The sequence below is a fragment of the Euphorbia lathyris genome, chromosome 5 (assembly GCF_963576675.1).
Source record: "Euphorbia lathyris chromosome 5, ddEupLath1.1, whole genome shotgun sequence".
In the NCBI taxonomy this organism is placed as follows: domain Eukaryota; kingdom Viridiplantae; phylum Streptophyta; class Magnoliopsida; order Malpighiales; family Euphorbiaceae; genus Euphorbia; species Euphorbia lathyris.
Window position 1 is genome coordinate 76284236 of NC_088914.1, and position 22553 is coordinate 76306788.

Genomic DNA, 22553 nt, shown 5'->3' on the forward strand with positions numbered 1-22553 from the left:
AAGTACCAATATGCTGCGTCTACTGAATGTGATTGCAATGCCTTTAAAAGTATAGTCGATTTGAGGGATGAAAAGAAATTAATAAAATTTCTTACTGGTTTACATTATGGATATGATCATGTCATACTTAATAGATCCCTTGCCAACTATGAATAAAATTATTTCATAGCATGAAGAAGAATGTTAACAAGAAGTAGGGAGAGGAAAGCCTTGAAAATCGATATCAGTAAGACCATGACAAGGTCGATTGGGATTATCTATAGGCTATGATGCTTAAACTGGGTTTCTCATTATAGTGGGTTAATATGGTGATAATATGTGTTACTTTTGTGAAATACTATGTGCGTGTTAATAATCAACTGATCGACCCGATTACCATAGAGCGTGGCTTGAGATAAGGAGATCCCCTATTCTAGTACCTTTTCTCACTCTGCATTGAAGGCTTATCAACTTTGATCCAAAATGTGGAGTCCACTGGCCTAGTTCAGGGGTGACATGTTGGTAGAGGCGCACCTTCTATTTCTCACCTGTTATTCATTGATGATGCTTTTTTATTATTTCAAGCTACAATTGAGGATAGTCGCACTATGAAGCATCTCCTTTTTATTTATGAACAAACATATGGTCAAGCAGTCAACTTCAACAAGTTGGGGATACCATGTAGTAATAAAGTTGACCCCGATATCACTTTGACTATCTCCTTTATTTTGGGTGTGTTTCTGATAAACACAAGTCGGTATCTAGGGCTGTCTTCACTGGTTGGTAGAAACAAACGAGCTATTTTTTCCCATCTAAAGGATCATGTTTGGTAGAAAATTCAGAAGTGGAGGGCACACACCTTTATAAAATGGGGCATGCATCACTGATTGGAACAACTGGCCAAGCTATTTTAGTGTATTGTATGGGTGATGTTTCTCCTTCCATTTTTAATTGCGGAAGAGCTATAGCAGATGCTCAACTCCTTTTGGCGGGGTACAAAAAAAGTGGACAACATTCTATTAATTGATTAGACTAGGAGAAGTTATGTATCTTTAAATTCGCTAGCGATTTCAATTTTCGAGATTTCATGACCTTTAATTACTATTGGGAAAGCAAGGATGATAGTTTATGTCTGACCCAAATTCTCTTACTAGCAGAATCTTTAAAATCAAATATTTCCCTCGAGGGGAATTTATTTAGTGCTTATTTGGGGGCACTAATCAAGTTTCATATCAGTCATTGCTTAAGGATGGGTTTCACTAGAAGATCGATATCGATGAATCCCTTAAAGTATGGAATGAACCTTGGCTAAGGGATACCAATAACTTGAAATAGATTTCGCCAATTAATGAGGATTTAAGGGATTTATGAGTTCAAGATCTTTTTATCCCTAACTCATTAGAATGGGATGTGGAACTATTGGACGAGGTCTTCCAGCAGCGTGGTGTCCAAGAAATTCTAAAGTTGCTGCCTAGATGTCCTGGTAGAGTGGATAAATTACTTGGGATAATAGAAAATCTGGTTTTTACATAGTCAAAAGTTTCCATCGCCTTCCTATTAAGGTAATTGCTCTAAATTATGATTTATAGTTTCATGGAGATTGTGATAGAATCTAGAGAGCTAATGTACCTTATGAGGTACATTATTTTATTTGGTGGATTTTTCGATAATGCTTACCTCTTCATATTAATTTACTCAAGAAATGCGTGTCTGTTCTGGATCGATGTATTTTCTGCAGCAGGGATATCGAAGACAGTTGGAACCTTTTTGTTCCTTATGATTTTGCTAAAAATTCACTAGTACAGAAATGCTCACTTGTGTCGCACCTCTTGTGTCGCGCTTGAAGAGAAAGCGACACAACAGAGTAACTAGTGTCGCGTGTTCGGTAAACGCGACACAACAAAGTATTCTGTGTCATCATTTGTGTCATGCTTGAAGAGTGTGCGTCACAAACGAGTTACTTTTTGTATCACATGTTTTACAGTGCGACACAAGAGCAAGCTTGTGACGCCCCTTTACCAAAACGACACAAAAAGTGTGTTATCTTTGTGACGCACTTTTATAAAAGCGACACAAGAAGTGTGTTATCTTTGTGTCGCTCCTTTTTAAAAGTGCGACACAACTAATACGAACTATGAATATAATTATTTTTTTCCATATTTCTTAAAATACTAAAGAATTAAAAAAGGATGAAAATCAAATAGCTTGTACATATATATAAACTTAAAAACTTATCCCATATAAATTAATTAAAAATAAAAAAATTTAATTAATTATAATAATATATTAAAAATAATGCTATAACTATATTAATTAGTATAAAACTATAGATTAACAAATTGTTATAATTTATTAAAATGCTTTAAGAGCATGCGTCACAGACGTGTTACTTCTTGTATCGCCTATCTTACAGTGTGACACAAGAGCAAATTTGTGACGCGCCTTTACCAAAACGACACAAGGAGTGTGTTATCTTTGTGACACGCTTTTATAAAAGTGACAAAATGAGTGTGTTATCTTTACAAAAATTTCTGATTTTAATCATTTATTTATTGTATCAATAATTTTAAATAGACATATAGTTTATATTGGCCTCTAAATTATACCTTGAAAATAGGTTAGAACTTAATTGGCATTTTAATAGTTTTGGGACTTAATTGATTTTTAAGGTATAATTTAAGGACCTATATGAGCTTTATGCCTTCTAAATAACTTAATAAAAAAAGAAAAAGTAAAAAACATCGCATTAGACCTAATTTTGTATCAGAACCCATATCTCCCCCAACCCAAACGAAGAAGAAGAAAAGGGGCGATTCTTTTTTCTCTCGTCGGTCGTCTGCCTCCGCCCGTCGTCTGCCTCCGCCTCCGCCCGTCGATCCTGATCCTGATCTGCCTACAACGCTATGAAATTCCTCTTCTCATGACCTTCATCTTGCTTCCATTTAGTTTATAACTTATAGATTTTATGTTATATGTGTGTGTGTAAGTTGTAATTGGAATTTTTATTTGAACAGGGCACCTCTAGGCAAAGTTTGTTTTTAAGGAGAGATTTTCCAGCTAATCGGAGAAATCAGTTACTATGGGGCACACTTCAAAATCATAGGTCTCCACTAGGTGTATCTGCTGGAAGAGGTGTTGCATTGAGTTGTCAATCAAAGCCTAGAGCTGTTGTTTCTGGGGTGTGACAAGCCTCGTTTGTTAGCCTTCCATGGAAACCCTCAAGGTTCACTTCCAGTTTCCGTTTTGATTGATTTCTCTGAAATTATAGCTATTTGATGTTCTATTTAGTTATTTCTTTAATTTCAAAATGCAGCCGTTCCTTTTATTAGAGCCTTATCAGAAGCCAAGTCATACGCCTCCAAGGTCTCTCTCTCTATTCCAGAAATTTATCTCCTTTTCTTGTTTCCCTGGAATCCAAACACTATTTTATGGTCCTAATGGGCTGAAACAAGTTAATTTTAACCCAAGGACCCTCCAATCATCAAACTCTAATGAAATTGTGCATTTTCCCTATGGTATTTACTTGAAAGATACTACTGACTCTTGCAGGATCAGATTTTGTATAACAGGGCTATATCGTGTTTTGTGTTGAAAGACCATATGCAAGCAGTAGAAAGAGAAGTCATGGAAAATTATGAGTTATTGGGTTTTGAGAATCCAAATCAAGTCCAACAGCTCTTTATAGGTCCTTCAATGGACAGTTTAAAATTTAGTTATTAACTTTTTTCTTCTAGGTTTGATGTTCTTCTATGATATTGTATGGTTTATATGTAGCTGATCAGCTGATGATCATGTAATATAGCTTGTTATTTGTTTGTTTGTTTGATAATGATTTTGGGATGTATGTTAAAGGGCACTAGATGGAGCTCATGCTATCATTTTTTTTTTGCAGATGTGGAACTATTTCGAGAAGAAACAACTCAGCTTCATTGGGCTGGGAAACACCTCATGAGGATAAAAAGTTATGTGACTATATTGGAATGAATGACAAAACTAAGGTACTTAATGTGAGCCACTCAGTTAAAGCATTTTTATCGTGTACCGTTGATACAAGAGAATGCAACTCTTGAACTACTCAAGTCTATTCAAACAACAATCTCGAATGAGATTGCTGGATTGCAGATTGAGTAGTGTTTCAATATTGGGCTTCAATCAAAAATTCCAAATGATAAAGTTGGGGTTCTTAGGTGGCTTTTGCAGGAAACATATCAACCTGAGAATTTGAGGACTGAGAGCTTCCTTGGAAAGAAGAGAAAAGAAGGAATGGAGACTGTGATAGTTGAAGTTGGCCTAAGGTTGTCTTTTACTACAACTTGGTCCTCTAATGCTGTCTCAGTTTGACCTTTCTTGCGCATTACAATTTCTTAGTGTCTCTGTGACTTAACTTCTCAATTTATTCTCTCAAATAATGTACATTACAAGTTTTATGAAATGCTCTGCTAGTTATTTTGAAGGAACACTTGTGTTTTGTTCCTTTTTTCCTTTTTTTTTGTGCATGACAAGATTTATTTTTTTTACCAACACTCTTTGGAGCTGGTGAAGCTATACATGCATAATTAAGATTTTTCTATTTCCAGAAATTAGGAGCCTTATTACTGAAACTGTATGAATGGGTACATATATGATGAATCACATTTGGAACTGCATATAGCTTATCATGGAAAGAAATGAAACCTCGATGCAGAGCAAAGAAAACTTGTCATAAAAAGCTTGCCTTTTTCTATATGATTATATAGCGATAATTTCTGTTATCATAATTGTGACTCTTTTGATAATTGTGACTCTTTTGTAGTTAAAATTATGCTGTTTTGAGACATTAGTTATAGCCTTTAGAAGCTCTTTTCACATTTCACTATTACATTTGATATATTGAGGTTCCAGTTGTGAACTTTCTTATTATCTTTCTAGAAATTCTTGTGTATTCTTATTTGATTCATAATATGTGGAGAGATGATCTGTAATCCGTACTAGTTTATTCGCTTTTCAGAATGGACTAAATTTCTTCTCCTTGTATGTGAATGTAATTTTTCTATTCTCTATGTATATGCAGGTGTCGATTGTGAGCCACATTTTGTCCCTTATTTCTGAGTCCCTCTCTTTTCAAGAGATGTGGTAGCACGTGCTGTTCTGTTCAGACAGTTGTTGATGGATTCTTGGAAATATACGGTGCATTCGTATCGCTCTTTGACTTGTTATATTCTTCTTTCTGAATTAATTTTGTGAATACAATGTTGTTTATCATTGAATGTAGGGATAACTGTCCCTCAAGCGTTTTTGTTCTTGACAATATCAACATTTTTCGGCTAGATAGAGTTTTCATGGTGATAATATAATTCTATGTACTAAATTTTTATAATTTGATATTGCTCAAATATCCCTTTGATTTCTTGTTCATTTCATGCAATCATGCAGTTTCTGATGGAAATGCATTATAAAATAGCAGCTGCAGTTCATCACAGGCATAGATGTCACAAGTTGGCTGGGATTGAGGAGCTTATAGATATTCTTGGACATAGAGCTGTTGTTTCAAGCACTTGCAAGTATGTGTTTTGTAGGATGGAGTTATTAGTAAAATATATATCAAGTTGTTCAATCTATACATTTATTTCTCATGTTTGCGTAAACAATGTGTAAGTACAATTTTTCTGTTCTATTTTTCTGTATGTATTTATGCAATGTGGTACTTGTAGTTTTATGTGTATATTTTATAATATCTTGTAGAATCAAATAAATTTTGATTATAAATTTTATGCTAGATGCTGGAAAATTTTGTAAATTTTTTTTAAAAAATATCAAACTTTTGTGTCGCGCGTGAGGAACGAGCGATACAAAGTGTACTAGATTAATCGGGGAGCTTGTGTCGCGCACCAGTGGAGCGCGTCACAAGAATTATCATATGTTGTGTCGCGCACTTTAGAAGCGCGTCACAAGAGTTATCGCTCTATTGTGCCGCGCATGTGACATGTGCGACACAACTAGGGCTGGGCACAGTCCGGTCCAATCCGGAGATTCAAAAATCTCCAAGATTGGATTGTGGTTCGGAGATTTCAAAATAGAAATCTCCAAACTTGGATTGAAAGATTAAATCTCCAAGATTGGATTGTACTAAAAAGTTCGGTTCAATCCAGTTCGGAGATTCGGAGATCGGTTCCGGTCCAATCCAGTTCAATCCAATACGGTTATTCGGTTATTCGGATAAATATTCTAATGAAATAAAAATTAAATTTATAAAATAAAAATATAAAAATATTTAAGTAAAATAAAAATTTTTAGCCAAATGAAATAACATTTGTTTACAATACATATTAATTGTCAAACAAAATCGATGTGCTCGTGTTACATTGAAAAACTTCAACAATCCAATTGAAATATGGATGTAAGAGACGCTGCAACATCAGGATCAGTACTAATCTCTGCAAAATTAGAGAACAAAGTTAAAAATAAATTCATACTAAGAATATATCTGAATATGTAATTTTTTTATAACAGAATATGTAATCAGTATAACCTAAAGAAGACAAATGGTTAATTAATTCGTTTTTAACTGAAGCTCTTATCAAAATCTATAACTAATAACTTATGCACATAATAAATTCATGTTCATACAAAAATAAATAAACAAAAATAAATTCTTTAAGGAAATATTACCTTGTTCAACAGCTTCGAGATCATCAAGTTCTTCATATTTGAACGCTAGAGTCGAGGTTCTTAGCCAATCTTGACAACAAATCAACACCGCAGCAGTAATAGGAGTTAAAGAACTCCTAAATTGATCTAAAGTTCTACCGCTCGTGCTAAATGTAGATTCGGAAGCCACAGTAGAACATTGGATTGCAAAAACATCTTTAGCAACTTGAGATAAAGCTGGATACCTTATAGCATTAACCTTCCACCACGCTAGAAGGTCAAAATCAACTACATATTTCTCAGGTAACTCATTGACATATCTATCCCAATCTCCCTCCGTTACCACATTATTTTTATCGACATCCAAAAAGTAATCATCAATATCATCATCAATGTCATCATCCACTTCATCAAACCTAGAAATTTGTGCTCCAAAATCCACATCTTTTACCTTATATTCATCTAACAATGTAATAATAATCTTTGTAACTCGTGCCACCAACTCATTAGCATCATTCTCGCTATAAAATTCAATATATTTCGCCATCAAATATTTCATTTTATACCTTGGATCTAAAACTACTGCTACAAAAAGCATCATATTCATTGTGTCAATAGAACCCCAATATTTATCAAATTTTGCTCGCATCTGAATTCCCATGTGTTTCAAAGAAGAATTTTTACTATTTTGGCATAATGTTATATCCTTGAGAATTTTCATCACCTCGGGAAAATAAAGGCTAGATGTAGAGTATGATGAGCCAGATAATTTGCAAGTTATGTCATAAAACCTTTTCAAAAACCTACATAGATTCCTAATATTCACCCAATCACTCTCAACAAGAATATCATTCACAAATTCCTCTGCATATTTCTTATCAAGATCTTCTAACTTGTCAAATGCCTTTTGATATCCTAATGCAACATCCAACATCAAATAAGTACTGTTCCATCTAGTAGGACAATCCAAACATAATGCTTTTGTATACTTAATGTTTGATGACTCACAACAACGTTTGAAGGTAGCAAGTCTCTGTGGGCTATTACGAATGTATTTAACTGAAGCTCTTATTCTTTTGATTGATTCATCAACTAGTTGAAGACCATCTTTGACTATCAAATTAAGAATATGAGAACAACATCTCATATGAAAAGAAACTCCATCCAACACAAGTGCATTTTTTTTAATCAATTTTTTCTTCAATTGTTCAACTGCAACATCATTAGCTGAAGCATTATCAACAGTTATGCACATTATCCTAGTCAATCCCCACTCTTCCATGCAAGAACTAATAGCATTAGCAAGATGAATCCCTTTATGACTTTCTACCACACAGAAATTCAAAATTTTCTTTTGCACACACCATTCACTATCAACAAAATGAGCAGTTAAACACATGTATGACACATTTTGGAGACTTGTCCAAGTATCTGTAGTGAAAGATACTCTTTGACATTGGGATTTGATTAAAAGTTTCAATTTCATTTTCTCTTTGTTAAACAAAGAAAAACAATCCCTAGTGATAGTTCTCCTTGAAGGGATTTTGAATTCTGGAAGATTGTTAGCACAAAAATCTCTAAACCCATGTTTTTCAACAGTCCTAAATGGCAATTCATCTATTACAATCATTCTAACCAAATCTCTTCTACAACGCTCCTGATCAAAACTATGGCAAACCAATTTTGCTTTCTTACTATCATTTGGTTTGTTAAATACTAAAATTGGCTGAGTTTTATCTTTATTTTTTTGTGCTTCAGTCAAATCTTCTTTATGTGGAAATTTTTTACAAGATTCTCTCAAATGTTTCCATAGACTTGAAGTGCCTTTCCCACTTATTCCTTGATAATTTCCATGACACCAAATACAAATTACTCTACCAGTTAACTCTCCTTGTGAATCACGAAGCTTTGTAAAATGTTCCCACACAAAAGATCTAGTTTTGCTATCTTCTTGAGAAAGAGATGCATCACCTTTTTGAGATGGAGAAGAGCCAACAATGTTATTTGGTCCACTGATGCTAGTACTATCAGCATGTGATTGTGGTCGGGGTGGTAGCATAGAGTTAAATTTAACACTATTTGTTGATGAACTATCACACGTTGATTTCCGCTTGATGCCCGAAGAAGACATTTTCCTTCATTAAATTACAAAAACATTAGTTCAAAAAAATTACTAAACCAATATCCCAAAAAACAATTGTTCAAATTGAATTATGTAGTAACTATACAAAACAGACAGACGGTCAAAACAAAAAATAGAGATTTCAACTTGAATCATCTGTGAAATAAAAAAGAACAAAAAATGACAGATACTAGCACCTGGTCTTCTTCATACACCTAATTGCTTTAAAGGACCAATCCAAAATGTCGAGTTTTAATGCAAACTAATCCAGGAAAAAAACAGGAACAAAGAAAATAAAAACATGCAGAAGTAGAGAAAACTAACTTACAAAAGCATGGACAGTCATCAATAGACAGTCATATTATTTCATGGTTAATTTTGCAGAATCATGGCTCCAGGTACCTCATTTATAAAAGTAGTGAGCTAGGCACAAGTTCAATGGTCAATGGGCAATGCATTAGTTACAGCAACAAGGCAGCAGAGCTCTTAGAAACAGGGAATAAGTTCGGCCTAAATCATGGCTCCTGACTACTTTTCTTATCATAGAATAAAATGCAATTGAGAAGCTAAAATATAAGGTCGGCCTAAATTTATACGAGGCATGTATACAATTCATCGAACCCACTTGAATCTTGAAGCAAAAAGTATAAACCCATTACATCAGCAGAAATATAAATTATGGTCATCTCTGTAACTCATATTCAGCTTTGCATAACAAAATTATTTTTCAATTTCACCACTACATCTAACAAACTGAGGCACCAAACATTAATTGATAATTACATCAAACTTAAAAGATAGAAAGGTTACCTACTGAGTTTTATTGAATCTATAGCTTTTTCCACCGATTTGAAGAGACCGCAGCTCTGTACTGTGCTTTTCTTTTTCCTACACTCCTAGAGCTTATCAGAAACGTAGGAGACATAAAGCTTCTTACTGGCCATGATTAATCGCCTGATTAAAGGGAACAGCCACTAGAGGAGAGGGACTCGATCTGAAATTGAAAATCACACTAACAAACATAGGAGACTTGAAGCTTCTTCCTGGCCATGACTAGCCGCCGAATTGAAGGGACGACGACCACGAGAGTAGAAGGATAAGGTCTGGAAGTGAAATTCAGACTCGACCTAGGAGCGGCGGAAGTACGTTTTTCTGGAAGTGAAAGTCACAGAGAAAATAGGGAGGCGTAGAAAATAGTGAGGGTTGCTTAGGATATATATAATTAGAGTTAGGTTAGATTTGGGTTTTATTTGGGGTTGATTTTGAATTGCATTGGGTTTAATCATTAGGCCAACCGAATTTGAAGCCCATTAACTGAATAATCCTCAAATTGTAGAACCTTTTATTATGCTATCCATTTAATCATTTATAAAATATAAAATTAATAATAAAATTTGAAATGATAAATTTTATGTCAATAAATTATCGGTTTTTTCAATCCAGTTCGGTCCAATTCAATCCAATTCGGTTATCAGTCCAGTTTCGGATAATTTCGGTCCAGTTCGGTCCAGTTCTTTAACAAAAAGTCAACGGTCCGGTTCAGTCCGGTTCTTTAAAAAAAGTCAACAGTTCAGTCCAGTTTCGGATATTTTGATTCGGATATTCGGTCCAGTCCAGTATCTTCAGTCCAAATGCCCAGCCCTAGACACAACAGATGATTAGCTTGTGTCGCTCTCAAGAGCGATGCAAAGTTCTTGTGTCGCACCCCTGTTGTGTCGCACAAAAGTGCGACACAACAACCTGAAAAAGTGCGACACAACAACCTGAAAAAGTGCGACACAAGTAAGCATTTCTGTACTAGTGATTTATGGTCTGAAGCTAGACTGATTGATATTATCACTATGTAAAGGTTCAATGTGGTAAAAACAAGTTGTTGATAACTGATTGATATACTAACTATAATAATAAATTATATAGTATATGATTATTAGGGTGAGTCCTAGACTCTTAATGAAGCTTCATATGTTGTATTTGAACTTCACATATATGGACAGAAGGAGTGGTGCCGCTCCTAATGAAAGTGTGGTCTACTTTTATAATTGTCCATGAAGTCTAGGATGAGCGCATGGCCATAATAGTGCTACCATTTCTATGAACGTACGTTTATATAGAAGTTATGTGTGTGATACTTCCGGTATAACAAAAGGGATTATGGCTCAAAAGCGGCAAGCCGCCATTAGTTTCGTTTTTCCTTGAAGTGTTACACTAAGTGGAGGTCCAAATCGCAAGATACCGACATTTATGTATAACTCTAATGAGATTTATTTAAACACCAATACATAAAGCCTAAGTGGGGGATTGTTAGATATTAGTCTTTAATATTGGTGTTGTGGAAATTCCACATGGAAAGAATAAGAAGGAAATCTGTATTTTATTTTGTCTAAGAGACATCTGTATTATCTAGAGACATCTGTATGTCTAGAGACATCTATATGTCTGGAGACATCTGTATTGTCTGGAGACATCTGTATTTTGACAACCAGTTTTTTGGCTATAAATATCTTCAATCCTTCATACCTTTTCACTTACTGTTTTAATTATTCAAATACGTTCATAGGGAAATTAGTGAAATTGCTATCATTAATTTTATGTTAGGGAAATCCTAGAGGAAACTTAGTCAGAAACCCAATAGCAATTGATAGTGGGGGCTAATATTTCCTTAAGGACAGTGATTAATCACGTCCCTATTTTATGTTTGTGATCCCATATTTCTAACAGTCTTTGATAGAACTGCAGGCATGCTGTGCTCAGGGGCGAATCCAGGATTTCTTCTCCATGGGGGCAAATAATACTACTAAAATAATTTTTATCTAAAAAATAATAATTATAGAAAACCAGAGATCAAAGCTCAAATTCAAGTAAAAATAATAGCAGAAATATAAAATCAAAATTCAAGTAGGAGCAAAAAAATATCAAAGCAGAGAGGCAAAGATCAGAGATGGAGTGCCGGACCAACGATCAACGATCCGACTACGGAGGAATTGGCTGCCGATTTTGATTTAATCTTAGTTAGGGTTAAGGATTTCAATTTAGGCTTAAGAAGAAAGAGAAATTGATGAAGAAGAACTAAAGAGATTAAAGAGAGTAAGAAAGACCGATGGTTTGTTTTAGGACCTATTTAGTTTTTACATTTAAATATTTACTTTTTATTTTTTATTTTTGTTGTAAACAAAACGACGTAGTTCTAATTAAATAAAACGACATCGTTTTGCTTTAAAAAAGAATTAAAAAAATAAAAAGAAAATATTGAATTTAAAATCATTCTTCATCCTCAATTATAGAACTAGAAAACCCTAAACCTCTATTAATGAATGGTGGCAAAACTCTAAAACTTCAAAATTAATACCTGAGTTTTTAAAAAAATACAAATGTCAGTGGGGGCAACTGCCCCCAGTGCCCCCATACTGGATTCCCCTAGCTGTGCTGATTATTTCTCATCCTTGATGTTCATCGTGTTGTTAGATTCTTATAAGTTGATCTCGGGTAAGTTTTGAATGCTGTTATGGGGTATTTAGAGGCAGCAGAATAATTCCATCTAGCAACAACTCGTTGCATCCCCGTCATGGGATGTATTCTCGATGATGAATTTCCTCTACGACTAACTAAAGGCACAATAACTCAAACAAGGTTCCTTTATCCCCTCGCCTGCTACTTCTTGTATTTTATGGTATCCCCTTGCTCGTTCGTAGAAATGCAACATTGACGCTACTATTTTCATTGATGGGTCTCAAGCATGTACTGGTGCAGTTTTACAAGACTGTTCTGGTCACTTCATCGCCACTCGAACTTCTAAGATTGTGGGGATTCCATTTGTTTAGGAGTGTGATGTTGTTGGACTTTTGGAAGCTATCATTTGGGTCCTAGAGATCGGTTACCAAAGAGTTGTGTTTGAATCAGATGCCAAACTAGTTGTTAATGTGAAACTCTCTTCTAACAAGGATCAGACTGAATCTAGTGATTTAATCAACAACTGTCGATAACTTCTCTAAAATGACTTTTTGGTCAAATTTTGATGTGATAAGCTAATGAGGTTGCACATGTTCTTGCACATGAATCTCATTTTACCACTTGTCCTAGATTTATTTATATTATGCCTAATTTTCTTACTATGGTGATGAATATTTTTTCCACTTTAATGGCTCATTAGGTTATTTTACTTGAAAAAAAAGATTTAAGACATAATACTATTATGAACACGAACTTTTTCCGACCCTTATGATGAGATTATATTACCTGCTAATAGTTATTGTAGGTAGTTTTCTACGTCACGTCTTATGTGATCACGGGTCAGAATCTGAACCACGACGTCGAGCTGTAAAATTGCATTTTTCTTAAAATGGTAGCGGGTTGGCTACACTCGTCGCCGACCAGCGACTAGTCTTTTATCCTAAAACTCTATCATTTTACACAAACAAACGGTTGAAACTACTTCTCCCACTTTAGTAGTCGATCGACTACCACCATAGCCGATTGGCTATGAGGACGGTTTCTAGCAGTTTAATTTCGAATCTTAGGCAAATTTCTACCTAAATCAATAGAAATAGGCAGAAAACTTCCAGAAGGAAATGGGGGAGGGGAGTTTTTGAGTTTATAGGAAAAAAGAAAGAAAGTATTTTTAGCGAAAAGAGAGAGTTGACAATCGTTCTTGATTGAATCAAACACAAAACCAAACACGAGAAATGTTGATCAGTGAAATCACATTTAGAACTTCATCTCTGATCTTCTGACATTTTCTGAATACTGTAATTATGAAAACTCGATTTTTAGGTTTTTATTCTGTAACACTAGTTACAATCTCTATTCCAAACGCATGGAGTGAACTACTTGGATTTTTGGTTACATTTCAACCCACTAAAGTTGGGTTTAGACTGTTGTTCGGGTATTTTGTTTGTATATGCTCGGAATTCTACCGTAATACAAACTAGATAACAACCCAAAAGGTAATTTCTGAAGGGTTTTAAAAGCCTTCCCTATTATTTACTATCTCTTTATTCTGATTCTATTTCGTTTTGGTTTCTGAATTCTGTTGGCCACTATTAAAGTTTAGAAGCAGAAACTTCTGCTTCTAAGTAGGATGGCCGATCGACGACCTCCTATAGCCGACAACTTTCTGCCTAATTTAAACTTAATTTGGGGGGTCTTTTGTAATTTATGTTTATTTATTTTGGTAAATTTATATCTTTTTTATGTCAATAATTGCATGTTCTAATTTTAGATGTAAAATAAAATCTATTTCGGGTTAAGGGGTATTTTGGTCATTTTTGCAAAAGTATTAAACCAATTAGAATAGATAAACTAAATTGTGGACATTTTCATTATGTTGTTGTATTAGATTAATTGGAATGATTTAAGTTCTATTTGATCGAGTCCGGCGTCGTAGTATAAATCCAAAAGACGGGTCCCAATGTCCCGTAACTAATGTTTATTTACTTTACATGTTAAATACTTTTATTAGAATTAGACTTGATGTATAAGGCTATTTGCGCCATTTGATTAAAATGTAATCTATTTTATATTTCCACATTTATTTATTTATTGCTTTCCCATAATAAATATAATATAAACGAAAATTGAATTAGATTATAAATGGTATTCTAGCAAAAGACAATTCTACAAGTTTATTAATCAAACCCTTGGACTGTTTTAAATCACGAACCCAACTCTAAAGAGATGACATAGTGTGAGCCCGTATATCATCTAATATATATTCTCAAACATCAATCCCCGGGTATTCTGACATTTTAAATTAGTTCGAAAACATGATAAAAATAAACTAATAAACAATAAAGACATACACTGGAAATGATACACCACGTGTCATCCTTAAAAACGTTAAGTGGCGATGTAATGGCAAACACATAATCCCTTTTGTCGAATTTAAATTCCTAAAGAAAATGATAATCGGGTTCCAAGGGCGCTCACCAGTATGCTAACAAAATAAAATATCAAACTAAAAATAAAATATACTGAATCACAAAAAACTAACATAAATCAGTAATGAATCACAATCATTAAAGTAAAGAAAAATCTACAAAAATAAAACAATGAGATGCAGTGGTAGTTATAGAAAAAAATCATTAAGCAACGATTACTATAACAAATTAACTAAATAATGAATACTTTCATCATGAAGAGCAACTAAAACAATGGATCGGTCATTTAAAAGCGATTATCGTTAAATTACTAATCAATTTGGATTATTATAATTGTAGTACTTATGTTATTTTATTAAATGTATTAATACAAAAAGATAATTAAAATTTAACAAACTAATTAGAATAACAAATAATAAATCATATCATTAATAAAGATATAATGAACTAAGTAAAAAAAAATAACGAATCCTAAAAGCTAATATAAATTAACAAGGAGTCTCAATTATTACAATAAAGAAATATATAATGAATCAACTAAAATAACAAATTACAGTGAGGTAGTTATAAAAAAAATTCAATGAAATTAATAAGCAACAGTAAACATACCGAATTAATGGAAATAACGATTAACGACCATCATAAAATACAAACTAAAATAATGTATATTTATTTAAATGATCGTTAATTAACTAATCAATCTGGATGATTACTATAATTACGATACTAATGTTTAATTTATTGAATTTATTAATATGAAAAACCTCAAATTTAACAAAATAACTAAAATAACAGATAAACTAACTAAAAAGTAATGAATTAGTTTTTTTTAATAAAAAAATAACGAATTAGTGGAAAATAAAGTACATCATAATACGAAAAAATTACAATTTAACGATCTGGCTAAAACAACATATAAATTACCTAAAAATCACAAACTAACAAAAAATAAATAAAACATATACGATAAAAATTACCTAAAAATTACCTAATATAAATAAAACATATAAATTACCTAAAAATTACAATTTCAACTCGAGACTCCCTTCAATCCAAAGGTCGGCAATTACCCTCCGTCGGCTTGTTCGTGAAACTAGGCATCACGGTTACTGCTTCACGACTAGAGACGCTGACATTATGACGTGCTTGAGAATCAGACCAAGGCCACCACCTGCTCCAAATATAATTAAGGTTCGTTGGCTCTCTCCGCCACGCGACTGGCTCAAAGTGAACGTTGATGGTTCGGCTGTCGGAACACCGAGTAATGCAGGGGCGGGTGGCATTTTCAGGAACACCAAGGGGTTTCCCAAGGGTTGTTTCGCCTTCTCTATTCCAGGTACCTTCGTCTATGTTGCTGAACTTAAAGCGGCAATCTTTGCTATTGAATTGGCTTGGGAGCATGACTGGCGTAAACTGAGGATTGAATTGGACTCAACGTACGTAGTGGAGCTTCTAAAGCAGAGGGCTAGGCGAGTTCCTTAGACCGTTCGCCAGGACTGGATCAATTGCTTGAATATGTGTTCTCAGATGGAGATCCAAGTTACGCACATCTACAAGGAGGGGAATCGGGTAGCAGATACCCTCGCCAAGTTCGAAGTAACCTCTCCAGACATCCGTTGGTGGCCATCTGCACCAACGTTTTGTCATCCGCTGATTCAGGATGATTTGTGTAATGTTAGTCACCTTCGGGTTACATAGATTGCTCTTCCGTTAGCTTTATTTTTGCTTTCCTTCTTTCTTGTAAACTCTATTTTTTCATTTATTTATTCTATGGGTTTGCGGTGCCGACCTAGTCGGGATGTCAGGGACATCCCCCGTATCGTCCTAATTTTTATCCAAAAAAATAAAACATATACGATAAAATTTTGCTTTATTGAATATGTTAATACGATTAAAATTTAACCTAACAAACAAACTAAAAGTAAAGCATAACAAACCTAATAAACTGATAGGAATTAATACGGATCGACTCAATACAAATAAAGAAAAATCATAACAAACAAAGTAAAAATAATAAATGGCGACCATAATTATAAGTGAAATTAATAAATAATGTTCAAGATGACAAACTAAGTAAATTAACGATTAATAGCCACTATGAAGTACAAACTAAAACAATGTACGAATCTATCATTTAAAAATAATTATCTCTCATGTGGATTATTAAAAGTATAGTTTTGATTTTTATTTGAATTTACAAAAATGTAGATATACAGGTACAATGTATTAGGTTAAAGTTGATGTTAAAAATTGAAGAGAGATTACCACCTTTTCAAAAAAAAAAAAAAGTGAATAGGGCTATTACGCAAAAGGAAGGTTTCCATCTGGTGTGTTTTATAAGGAAGGTTTGAGAGAGAGAGAGAGAAATGGTGGAAGGAGAAGGTAGAGACAAAATGGGGTTTTGAAGAGAAACAGAAAAGAGAGAGAAAAAGTAGAGTTTAAAATCTGATTGGGCATCATCTGCCTATGCCACCTTTCAGATTGTCTCTCTACATAAGCAACCCTTCACATTATTCACTTTGAGTGTTTTCTGTCTATCTGTCTCTGCTGCATTCTTCACCATTTCTCAGTGCTTTCTCTCTCTCTTTTAGGTACGTTTAATCTATCGTTTTCTTCTTTCTATCTTTTGATTATCATCTGTTCATCAAAATCTAACCAACACTTTTGATTTTGGGTTTCTGTGTTTTCATCATCATCTGTGTGCTTTTTCTTTTAAAATTTTGCTTGTTTTGATGAACAGTCTCATCTGTTCATCAATGCTTTGTGTTTTTTTATTGTTTTAATGAAGAGTTTTCATCTGTTCATCAAAAGTTGTGTTGTTTCACATATTTCTTTTTCTTATTTTCATATGTGTTTATGATTTTGTATCTTCCAGAGTGAAAAGAGTTTTTAATTTCATTATATATATTTCTTTTGCTTGATGAATGGAGGTGGTTTTGTTGGCAAACCCTTAATCAGAAGGTTTAATCTGGTTAGCAGAAAAGAATCTTTAAGTTTTTTTTTTTTTTTTGCATGATTAGATCTAGACTTTTGATGATTTCAATGGTGTTATCAGTTTAAGAAAAAACAATCTACTGAAGGGAATCTTTTGGGTAAGAAAAATGTTTCTGTTGGACTGAATAATCTTTAGATTTTAAATGAAATTATTTAATTTAGCAGCTTGTTTGATTACTGAGTGTGTGCTTTACTTTGTGTTAGGGTTTGGGATGATGAATCATTTTTCCTTATGATTGAAGCCCTAACATATTCATTTGAAGTTTTTATTTGTTAACGATCTTATCTGTGGCGTTTTAATCAAACTATTTTTCATAACAGTAGGATCATAAACATTTATTTACAATCTAATTGGAAAATAAAATTGTTATCTTCTCAGATTGAACATGGAAGGTCATCAATATAACAACTCCCATGACTTCTCTAGATCATCTTGCATGAACTACGGATTGAATGCCAACAATGAGATGAATGATGTTGAAGATGCTGATCCAATTAGGATGGCCTTGCCAGATCAATCTGCTGCTGTTCCAAACAACCAAATCCCTCAGAACGTGACCAATCAAACCCAGAATCGAGGTTTACTTATTCCTCCTTTTCAACAGGCCAGATCTAGTCATGTTCATCATCAAAACATAGACCTGAATCCCATGAGAGGTGCTGACGCTAATCCAGTTGCAAGTGGTTCGTCTAATTCAACTCCGGTTGTGATTTCTTCGGGAATTTCAGGCTATGTTGTGGCAGAAAATAATAACGAGAATGGAAATGCCCAGGGCGCTGATGGTAGAAGGTTGGCTTGCAAGAGAAGAACACCTGAAGGATCTTCAAGCCAAAGCACTCGTTTTGTGGGTGAAACTTCGAGAATAAATGAAGAAGATGAGGAAAGCGAAGATGTTGCTAGAAGAGTGCACGGGGGTTGTCATCAAAGCAACAATGAGCAGCAGCGGGGTGATGCAGTATCTGTTGTGATTGGTTTATCTGGGCTTAGTGCTGCAGAGCGCGAAGAACATGCTCGCAGAACTCGAGTGTTGGATCGCGCAAGACAGATGGTTGAGGAAGATCACGAAATTCTAAGAAATATCCGTAGGAGACTGGATGCAAATTCCAATGTTTCTCAAGTTCAACAACAACCTCAATCTCAACCTCTACCACTGCCGGCTCAACCAGCTGTTAGCACTTTCCCATTCCAACATTCAATTCATCCTGGATTTCTACACCCATCTCCGCCTCAACCTGTTATGCAACCACCTGTTCCTCATCCGGCAATGCCCACTTTTTCCCAATTTGCAAACAGTACTATGAACGCTTTCCAAAGGACTGGTGCTAATTCTGGTGCTAATTTGAACAGGCAGGCGAGGCCTCCTATGGTTCCTCCGGCCACTACTACTTATACTCAAATGGTGACTACTACTTATACTCCTACGGTTTCGGGGACTACTAGTTATACACTAAACGGAGGACAACCCCCGAGAATCATGTATCCTCATGAAACGATGCCTAGGGGAAGCACTTCTGGGAGTAACGCTGCTTCGAGTTCGAATTCAAGCACTTCTGGGAGTGTGCCTCCACCTGCGGTCCAATTTTTTGATCGAAGCAATGTGCTTGACCAGTACGGGCAGATGATCCCAGTTGAGAATATTGCCGTCATTAGTGAACCCCGAGGGAGACCTAATTACACTTTCCAGCAATTGCCAATTCTGATGGAAGGAAGAGTTAGAGGTGGCGTTAGGAGAGGTGGAAATCACGCTCGTCGTGTGTCGGCTAATCAATATATGAGAACAGGAACGAATTTAATTCCTCCTGGGCAAACTTCTATTCAACAAGAAATTGCAATGGATTCTTTGGCCGCTGATCAGAGCAGAAACAGGATTGTTTCTGAGGTATCTTTGATAAACCTCTACTTTTATGAATTTTAATTGCTTCACAATTAATTATTATAACTAGTATGCATTCATAAGGAACTATATGAAATTAAACTGAAATCTGTGAATCTAATTTCACCATTATAACAGTGTGTATCTACATATAATAGTTGCCATTGATCAGGTTCGCAATGCTTTGGCACTGGTTCGTAGGAACGGCTACTTGCAGCTTGAGGTAACATCATATATAATATATATAATTAGTCAACTGTTATTTGGTGTTGTAAATTTGAGATTTAGGGTATTATGAAATAAATGCATAATTAATTATAGGAATATGTATTATGAAATATCCTACAATGCTTGCAATTAGCAGTCAATACTTTAGTTGTCATTGATTATTGGCTTATTACATCATTCGCTGTTTGATTGGCCTACTGAACTTTCAAAGTGTCACAATAGTCTCATCAACTGCACACAACTTAGAATGTTATTACATAATTGATGTGTTAAATGCATTATTGTTCAGTGAACTTACATGGTTATCTCAAAATGATCACTCAACTTCAATTTGTCTCAATAAAATCACTCAACTTTGAGTCAACTCAGATTTTCTAACCGAAACGACATATCACATCCATGTGTCGGTTATTTTTATGAAAAAAACTTTTTTTTTTCCATCAAAATAACCAACATGTGATAGCCATGTGACGCATACGTGGATGTCATGTGTCGTTTCGGTAAGAGAATTGAATTGACCCATGCAGATGTGTCACGTATGTCATCATTTCGATGCTTTTTAATTATTGAAACCGCCAGAGTTACCTAATTGAGACAAAACGCAAAATTGAGTGATTTTATTAAAACAAATTAAAGTTGAATGACAAATGCTACATTTAACCCCATAATTCACAAAACAGATTAAAAAAGAAGTTTTTGTTTTGTAATTGTAAAACTTAACTTGTCTAATATTAGAACGGTTTGGTAGTTTTACTTTTTTTTTTAAACGCATGCAATACAATTTAATTTACTTTTGGTAGTTGAATGCCACAAAAGTATAGGAGACCAATCAAAATTTTTTTGGACAAATCCAGGAGCCAAATGATATATTAAGCCTTGATTATTAGTTTAGTCAATGGAGTGGTGGACTGAGTGTATAATGTTTGTGAATATTAATAATGTTGCTAAATCTATAGTTTTGAGTTTAATTTTGTGACATTTATTGAAATAATTCTAATATTTGTGGGGATGTTAGGGTGTAATGGTGATTGATCATTCAGTTTTGCCTGAGCCTGATGCTCATGGAGATACGGATACGGATACGGATACGGATCCTGATATTGATGAGATGTCTTATGAGGTATCTTTATTATTATTATTTCATAAACAAAGAAGATTATTTCCTGAAAAATATATAATAAGCTATTAAATTGGCATTTCTTATGTGTTTATAATTAAGGAATTGCTTGAACTTGAGGAGAGGATGGGAACTGTGAGCACTGGGCTGAGTAATGATGTTATTCTGGCTAATCTGAAGCACAACAAGTATCCTCTAGCTTCTTCCTCTGAAGATGTACAATGTTGCATCTGTCAGGTAAAAATTAATCTGTTAAAAACAAGTAAATTTACAGGAAATTGTTTGAAATAACTTAATTAAAAGTATTGTTGGTTGATGTTTTGTAGGAGGAATTCAAAAAGGGAGAAGATGTTGGGAAGTTGGAGTGTAGTCATGAGTATCACTACGACTGCATCAGACAATGGTTGGCTCAGAAGAACAACTGCCCCATCTGTAAAATGATTGGCTTGAATGTTTGAAAAAAACGACCTTAGTTTGTTGGGTCATTTTTTAAAGTTAATAATTTTGATAGTTGTTATATAATTGTATTCGTATCATGTACATACATCAACACAGTATTAATTTTGTACTCAAGGGCGTAATGATAAAATAAAATAGTAATAAGTAATGTATACAATTAAATCAACAACGTGTCAATCCGATTGTCAATACGTTAAGAGAAATATGAATACACGAACGTAGGTAGAACTACGTGGCTTTGATTCCCGATTTAAATATTAAAAAATGATTCAGGATACGTAGGAAGCTTGATAGAATTATCAAGTCCAAGACAAATAAATAAATAAATTTTAGACAATTCGAATAAATTTTTTATCTATTAGAAAATTAAATTAAGAATTTAATGAGTTAAAATTGATCAGTCGAATTCGTAGATCGTTATCTTATCTTCCCTTTGTTGAAACACCTTTCCACATGATTTTGATTTGACAAAATTATTTAAGTAATGATAAAAATATTCTAAACACATTAAATTTAAAACGCTTTGATCACTACAAAAAAATGACTTTTAGTATTGGGAAAATCTGTTATTAAAAGTCCAAATACCCTTAGAGAAGACTTTTAATAAGTGGAAGAGCCCCTTATGGACCCCTTGTTAAACGTTGCCTTGCTAATTGTTTTTAATAACGGAAATGAATCTGCTTATTATTTAACTTACAATAATGGAAAATCTACCATTATTAATAAATATTTATAATTCTTACAAAAAAAAAAATAAATATTTATAATAATTAAATATCCGCTTATTAATGCTCTGGGGTATCTTGTCAGGTATTAAACTCGTCATTCGCATGGGTGTTAAAAAGCTCTCGGTGGAATCTGATAATCTGAAGGCTATTAACAGGATTTCAGATAGCCAGACTGTTTGTCTGAAGAGCCAGAATCTCATCAAAGCTATTTTGAGGCTTCGTCCTGCCTTTGAGTATCTTAATTTCTCCCATATTTTTAGGGAGCAAAACCGCGTGGCGAATCGCTTAGCAACTGCTGGGCATGGGTGAATGTTAGGTGTTTCTACCCTATCTGTTCCTCCTTCTTTTCTTTTGCCTTCTCTCCTAGAGGATAGGATTGGAGTCAGCCTTCCTAGACTAATCCCGATGTAGGTTTTTTATTGGTTTTGTTTTTTTCCTTTCCTTTCTTACCAAAAAAAATAAATATCCGCTTATTAAAACTAATTATAATAACAAAAAAAACACTTATTAAAAACCAATTTAGATGTTAAAAAATCACTTATTACAAACTAA

At 34.1% G+C, this 22553-nt stretch overlaps 2 protein-coding genes across 11 annotated transcripts; both read left to right on the forward strand.

The window, feature by feature from the left end:
- The first annotated feature begins 2726 nt into the window (after positions 1-2726).
- Positions 2727-5655, forward strand: LOC136230695 (probable phosphoribosylformylglycinamidine synthase, chloroplastic/mitochondrial). Of its 9 annotated transcripts, none has more exons than XR_010689497.1 (7): positions 2727-3202; positions 3293-3342; positions 3872-3977; positions 4180-4274; positions 5030-5145; positions 5231-5300; positions 5392-5655. XR_010689497.1 is itself a non-coding variant. In XM_066019857.1 (5 exons), exons 1-5 carry the CDS (start codon positions 3188-3190, stop codon positions 5040-5042), a joined length of 279 nt encoding a protein of 92 aa, XP_065875929.1. In that variant the 5' UTR covers positions 2727-3187; the 3' UTR covers positions 5043-5655. The 9 variants fall into 9 exon arrangements, 1 of the variants encoding a protein (XP_065875929.1); XR_010689498.1 differs by having other exon boundaries at positions 5423-5655; XR_010689503.1 differs by having other exon boundaries at positions 4167-4274; positions 5030-5300.
- An 11404-nt stretch (positions 5656-17059) lies between these two features.
- On the forward strand, positions 17060-21387 carry LOC136230612 (probable E3 ubiquitin-protein ligase RHG1A). Of its 2 annotated transcripts, XM_066019741.1 has the most exons (6): positions 17060-17192; positions 17975-19475; positions 19642-19692; positions 20713-20817; positions 20917-21051; positions 21141-21387. In XM_066019741.1, the coding sequence occupies exons 2-6, from the start codon at positions 17982-17984 to the stop codon at positions 21270-21272; spliced, it is 1917 nt and encodes a 638-aa protein (XP_065875813.1). In that variant the 5' UTR covers positions 17060-17192; positions 17975-17981; the 3' UTR covers positions 21273-21387. The 2 variants fall into 2 exon arrangements, 1 of the variants encoding a protein (XP_065875813.1); XR_010689474.1 differs by lacking the exon at positions 21141-21387 and having other exon boundaries at positions 19628-19692; positions 20917-20950.
- Positions 21388-22553: the final 1166 nt, after the last annotated feature.